Raw genomic sequence first — 7,526 nt, 5'->3', positions numbered from 1 at the left:
CAACCTTGTGACACAAGTTTTCAATAAATAAAATGTACCTACAGTAATGATAAAGTGGAAGACTTTTTATATAAGTTTACATATAGAATGAGAAGACTAAAATTTTCTTTTTATATCAACTTATTTGTTAAAATTTCTTTTCAAAATTTCTCCCTTTTTCTAATTATCAAAAAAATTATTAATAAAATTATTACCCTGAGAAATTATACTTATGGTGATGTTGGATTTCTTTTTTATATTAAGAGAAAAATATTAAAAAATTTAAATTACTATTTTAATCATTGTAGCATCCCAAGTTGTATGATATGATATCTTATAATACATAATTATTATATGAAACAATCTTCATTATGAGACAAGTCAATGATATATTGTTGAATACTGATAATTATAAACATATTAACAAATAAGTCTGGCAAGTTGTAAAAGAAATGGAGTATATATTATTGATTGTATACCTAACCCCTTCCTTCTTTTTTTCTCCTTAAAAGTTAGAATCCATTATATCAAAATTAAAGTATATTTATTATTTATCAAAAAAAATTTAAAGTACAATTTAAAAAATTATATGACAAAATTTAACTATATAATTTTTCCAACTCTAATCTATCGAACTAAAACTTAAGAACAACAAAGAAAACAATAAAAAATACAAATAAAAATTAATCGAAAATAAAAAGACTCAAGTCGTGGTCTTATTAGGGTTGCCATTTTGGATCACAAACAATGAACAAAGTCTCCTTGTATGCGAAAGTCTTGATTTTGAAATACTTCCGTTTAGAACTTCAAACCGGTAGATCCGTTGAAATTTAATATTTTCGATCATCTTTGTCGATGGAATTCTTAGAAAATTAATATATAACCCGTCAATATCTTAGATATGCAACAAATTGACTTTAAAACGGAACAAACACAAATGTTTTGAGAGATCTAAGAAAACAAACCACAAATTAAATAAATATAAGACCATAATTTTTTTTTTTCAAAAAACGGATAACTCCATATCGAAGAGCTATATAGCATACAAATTTTATTGAATAAAGAGTAAAGCTATATATTATTTAGTATTTATGGGCGTAGAAGAAGTGATTTTCGATCGAAACCGGATAATCACCTTCTCCTACCCTTTAAAGGAGAAGACAAAGAAAAATCTTTAGAGAGAAGGGAGAGCAAATTTTTAGAGAGAGAGATGTGAGTGTACATTCCTTCCTAAAGTTTTAAACGGCCGCATATATAAGTACAGTACAAACTCACGGTCTTGTTTAAATCAGGAGAGCGCCTTATCAACTCACCTGCGCCTTGAGGTTAACTGCTTAGGTATTTTTACGATTAGAGAAGTAGCTTCTAATTAAGTAATTAACTATTTAGTTATAGCTATTAACTGCTTCAATATATATAACTCCCCAAAATATCGAACTAATAATTCGAAGACTACTTTTTGATGATGGGCAATAAATTTACGAGTTTTTTGCATTCATGTGAATTCCAATCTAAGGAGATTTGTTTAGGAGTTTTTCCACCATCGGGGCTTTCTATTTTAATCAGGGACGGGTTCGGAGGTCAAAGAGGGCCGGCCGACCTTTTTCGTCAGAGAAAATTTAAATACTAGTAGTACTACACTACAACAAAATATATGGGCGGGTTTTTCTTGTCTAACCGTCCCAACAATCATCATCGTTTATTGTCGTTTGATTTTTCTATATAGTCAGGACGCAAAAAAGTTCTACTCTCATGAATTGGTACTCTGATTTCGCCCCTAATTTTAGTAGGGACTATAACTACTAATTTCATAGCATTATACATTTTTTTGGAAGAAGATAAAATTGGAACCAATAACAATGTTGTTTCCCCCCAACTTTACTGATTGAGTTACTCCTAGTGAAAGATACTATTTATTTTAGTTCTGGTACTGGCAACTACAAATTGAATATTAGATAGTAAAAACTCTTAACTTTCGAATCCTAATTAGAACCAATAAAATTAAGTATAAACTTAATTTTTATCAACATATCGAATAATAAAAATTAGGTAAAAATGTTAATTTAATTTTGTTCTCCAACAAGAAGCAGAAAGAGGCCTGCATCTGCATGGCATTCAATTTGTGCATTTCTTTATTTATTATAATTTGACATATTATAACATCAATGGCATTTTTGTTATTAAATATAATATTAAGGACATTTTATTTAAATTTTGTATCCAGCACCAAAGTTATTCCACTCCTCCCACCTTAAAAAAATATCTCCCTATATAAACCCCATAACATAAGTCAAGTTCATTTCCTCTTCACCTAAAACCTCGTATCATGGCTTCTTCTCCGTCCCCGTCGTCAACCACCGTAGAAAGAGGTTGCTCCGCCAATATCTCCGCCATACACGAAGACATACTCCAAACACACATCCTAACACGGCTGGACGGTCCGAGCTTAGCCTCAACTTCATGCACCTCACCGCACCTTAACTTTCTCTCTTCTCAACGTGATCTCTGGTTCAACATTTGTTCATCCACGTGGCCTTCTACAAGAAATCCACGTGTACTCCATGTCATCTCCTCCTTCCTTCCCGATGGTCCTCGCTCCTTCTTCTCCGCTTCCTTCCCGCCGGTCATGTCCAACAGTCACTCTTCAGCTAACACGACGCCGTTTCCACCGGAATTAATCTCCGCCGTTGATATTTACTACAAAAACGAACTCATTTTCAGTAGAGTTACGGAAACAGAAGCGGAGTCCAGCTGGTTTAATTGCTCCCCGTTTAGAATCGACATGCTGGACCCGAAGGACACGTGTCAAACCATGATACGGCCGCCGGAAAACGAGGAGGATCTTTTTACATTATCCGAGGAACTAGAGCTGAGCTGGATTTTAATTGATCCAGCAGGGAAAAGAGCCATGAACGTGTCAAGTAATAAACCGGTTTCGGTCCAAAGACATTGGTTGAGCGGTGAAGTACACGCGCGGTTCGGTTTGGTTTTAAGCGGCGAACCAAAAGGAAGGGCGTCGGAGTTTGTGCAGTGTGGAATTCTGGTGACGTGCGGCGGAGGAACGCAGGGCGGAGGAGGAGGGATGCACGTGAGGGAAGTGAGTTTGCAAATGGAGGACATGGATGGTAAGTTTCTAAAAGGGAAGGGCAGTTTGGGAATTATACAAAGGGCATTTGAGGGTAAAAAGGGAATAAAAGGAAGAATGGGAGAAGAAGGGAAGAGGAGGGATGAGAGGTTCTTGAAAATGAAAAGAGAAAGGAAAGAGAAGAAGTTGAGAAATGAAGGGACTTTAGATGTTCTTTGTGTTGCCTTTGGGATTTTAGTTTTTGCCTCACTTGGCTTAATTCTTTTACTCAAATAAAATAAAATAAATAATTAATCAATTTTCGAAAAAGACATAAAAGAAAGTTTAATATCATTAGAATATTCCTCATAAGGTCAAACTTTTAATTCAAACAAAATGTAAAAATTTTACTTCTCATTGATTTTGTATCTATAATCAAACATGTAACAAGCATATATAATAATGGTTTAAATGCTTAAAAAATCACCAACTTTAACGTGTTTTTATTATTTGATACGAACTTTTAATTTTGACATATAAATACATGAACTATCAATTTTTTACATATATGACCAAGTTTCCGTTTTAGGTGGAAAACGGTGCCGTTTTAGGTCAAAAACGGTGTCGTTTTATGTCAAAAATGGTGCCCATGTTATATATGCAAAAAAAATTGATAGTTTGTATATTTATATGCCAAAATTAAAAGTTCGTGTCAAATACCAATAACACGCGAAAGTTGGTGATTTTTGAAGCAATTGAGCTTATAATAATACAGTCCATAATATTTATTATATTTGAATATTTCACATAAATTAAAATAAAAAAATATATCTTGATTTATAATTTTTTTTTATTAAAACGACAATTATTATGAAAAAAAAAGTTGAATGTGATAGATATTGTGGATAGGAGGGAGCATTGCATAACTTTTTACCTAGGTTGAATTTATTACAAATTCTAACCGGTCTAGCAGTGGCAGAACCAGGCATATATCCTAAGATTTTTTCATATTTTTTATTTCGTCCTTAATTTTATTTATTTGATCCTTATACTTTCAAAAACAGTTTTATAAAGTATTTTTGGTAATAAAAATGTCAAAGTGTCAAAAATCAACTAAGAATATTTTGAAAGTATAAAAAATGAGTAAGAAACAAAATGATTTCAAAAAATTGTTTTCGGAAATATAGAGATTAAATAAAAAAATAAAAACACCTAAAGACGAAATAAAAAAAAATACATAAATCTTAGAATATGTTAAACTCTTATATCACAATTTTAATTATGAGAAAGGATTTTTAAGTTTTTTATATTTAGATTAATTTTTATTCGAGTTGTGTAAGTGTTTTGTATAAGTCTTATTTTAAATTTAAAATAGTTGCATATATGAACACGGTTTATCACTAAACTCAAAACAACATTTGCACTTTGGAATTAAAACATGTAGACTTTTAGAATCTGAAAAGGTGTTTGGTGAAAGTCAGTTGAAGTGAAATAAGGGTTGGATTTCTCTTAATTCTTCCATATTTGAAAGAGAAGTAAAATAAAGTTTGACTTAGTTAAATATTATAAAGCGAACATTATAAAAATATCTTTAATTAAATTTAGAAGAATTATTAAGTTTGAAAGAATATTTATAATAATATAATGTTTTTTCATAAAATGTTAACTCATAATTAATTCACACTAATGATAAAAATTCAATTACAAAAATAATTTATAATAAATACTAATAAATAAGAAAATTTCAATTAGCTAGAACAATCATTCATATAATAAATAAATATTATTTTGGGCTTTTTAATGCAGCTTGTTCTTTAAAAAAAATCAATTTATTAAATTTATATATAAATTTAAATACTCAATTTTTTATTCAATTTAACAAAATAAAAAGTATAAAAAATAAAATAGTCAATGAAATAAAACTTAGAATGCATTTTTTCTCAATCCACCATATATATTTTTGTTTTTCAAACATGGAATGAGAATTGTCAACTCTTACCAACTCGCAATTCAAACAATGCAAGCAAATAGGGGTCTACCAAGAAAACACAGCCACTTAAAAACAATGATAGAGCAGAATACTAGATTGGAAATGTGATATATATTTGAAATTTATGAAAAAAACAGAGATTTTATATATATAAATAAAGAGGGGAAGCGCTTGTAGCAGAAATTGAATACACAGCCTAACATACGGCTGCATAATTCTTATACCATTTGACTTCTAATAGAATATTAGGTAAATTTTAAATTTAATTTGAGAGAAATTGAACCAACAAATAAAACTCATTATCTTTGCTAATGAGCTTTATATCAGTTTTGGGCCAAATTTGTTCGTCTTGTTCAAAATTCTTTTAATATTTTTAATTGATATATGTATTTTTTAGTATTGTCTATGGTTTATTTCTAATATAGAACTAGCGTTATATTATTTTTTCTATATGTATAAGCCTTAAACTTTAGAGAGACTTTAATTGAATAAATAATTTATTAGATAGTGTTTTCTCTTTTATTGTCGAATTCGATAATTTTAATGAATCAATGATATTAGATACCTCCTAGTATTTGTTGAATCAATAAGTTTTAAAAGTTATAATTTTGATATTAATTTACTAATAAAAAAATTTATAGATTTATCGGTTACTTGTTACTCCAGTACGTCAAAATACGTATTCGGTTGAAATGATTAATTCAATAGAAATTTGAAAGATTTCAAATTAACCAAATCAATAGTTTTTTTATATATATTGGGGAGAGAGGCAGTGCTTGTGGGAGGAAATGAACACACGACCTTAACACTTTGTGTTCAACACTTATACCATTTGAATTACAGCTCGTTGGTCCAAATCAGTAGATTTAATTAGTCTTTAATTATCAAACTCAAAATAAACCAAATGTTTTCGAATGAGTTTTTGCACACCTCTTATCTATATCGTAAGAATTAGGTTAAGCATGAAAGGGATCGTACAAGTTTGAGGTTAGAAATAGCAAATACTACAAGGAAAGGGTACGTGTGATAAAGCAGACTAACATGTGATTGTGATTGTGATTGTGATTGTGATGCAACTAATAAAATGGTTGTTGATTCACGAGGCTAAAAAATCTCTAATTTTATGCATAAAAAATGTGAGAGTTACTAGTTAGAGTGTTTATTCCACATAACAGATATGTCACGCCATTTTTACAACAAGCCAATAATCATTTACGATAGGGAATTTTTATTTACTTTTTATTTTTTATCATTAAATATTTGCTATGGCTAACGCCTCATTAATTTATCGTACGAATAACGTGGCGCAACCGTTGCGTTGTATAATTATTCTACTAGTTAGGATCAGCATTTATCTTCCATTCTTTGGTGTGTCCTAAAAGGACAAGAAGAATAACCTTTGTGCACAACTATTTTAACAGAAAAGGTATATTTTGCTTTCCAAGAAACGAAGTTGTAACTTGTAAGTAAGTGATTATTTTGTTTCCTAAAGGGTAACATGAGTACTGCTCAGAATTTTGAAATTTTAATACCTAGTTGAATCAAAATACTTTCAACTACTAGCTCGCCTCGACTTTAAATTTAAATTTGAATTTCAAAACTTGACTCGATTGGATATTAGTTTAGGAGCTCGCCTCAATTTTCTATTTAAATTTGAAGTTTAAAATTCGACTCGAACTCGATTGTATATTAATTTAGGAGTTGGAGCTTTGTAGAATAAATAAGATTTAAACTCAACTCAACTTAACTCTATTATATATTAAAAAAAAAATTTAGCATTAAAAGAAAAGAATATCATTTATGAAATGTGTAATTATAAGAGATGAAAAAAAATCCAAACTGGATTAGACCTGCGGGTTTGTTGAGCGAATATCTTGATACTCATACTCAACTCGATTAACATTGAGTCAATTTCAAATATTTTGTGATTCGATTTTGAATAACTGGCGAGTTGACTCGACTCAATAAAATATTATTGGTCTTATTAAAAATATTAGTGGGAGTAATTAATTTTATATAAGTGAGAATGTAACACCCCACATACATATAAAATTGTTTATATTCAATTATAACCTAGTAACTAGTCTAGTTAATAGGTTGTTAAACCTTCACACTTATAAATTTATTTATATTTACATTTTTTAAAATTGTGGGATTATTTTTAACATATATAAGTAGGTTTTACATGTAAGATGGGTGTATAGACACTAATATTCAGTCATCTACAAGGAGTTGAGAATTGATTCATATGAAAGGTGAATGAGTAATTCATGAGGTAGTGGAGGGGCATATTCTTTTTGGGTAGGTGGGTGACAGTGTACCAACAACCAATCTTACTGTTCGTGTTGCCATTCAACTGCTATGCACTTGAACACTTATAGCCATTTTTTTCGGCGACAAAAGATGATAATCGACTGCTAGACTTTCAAGTGTTAATAGTTAGATATTTAATGTCATCATATTAATACCGGGACTCCATGTGCGTCCTTTAAA

The 7,526-nt window shown here is 29.9% G+C and overlaps 1 protein-coding gene across 1 annotated transcript; it reads left to right on the top strand.

Annotated features, from left to right (window-relative positions):
- The first annotated feature begins 2,233 nt into the window (after nt 1-2,233).
- Nucleotides 2,234-3,458, top strand: LOC126676563 (probable F-box protein At2g36090). Its single transcript, XM_050370792.2, has one exon. It carries the CDS (start codon nt 2,306-2,308, stop codon nt 3,338-3,340), a length of 1,035 nt encoding a protein of 344 aa, XP_050226749.1. The 5' UTR covers nt 2,234-2,305; the 3' UTR covers nt 3,341-3,458.
- The last annotated feature ends 4,068 nt before the right edge of the window (nt 3,459-7,526 follow it).

This window comes from Mercurialis annua, linkage group LG4 (assembly GCF_937616625.2).
Source record: "Mercurialis annua linkage group LG4, ddMerAnnu1.2, whole genome shotgun sequence".
Lineage (NCBI taxonomy): Eukaryota > Viridiplantae > Streptophyta > Magnoliopsida > Malpighiales > Euphorbiaceae > Mercurialis > Mercurialis annua.
The sequence above is the reverse complement of the archived record's forward strand: the minus strand, read 5'-3'. Positions and strand labels throughout refer to the sequence as shown.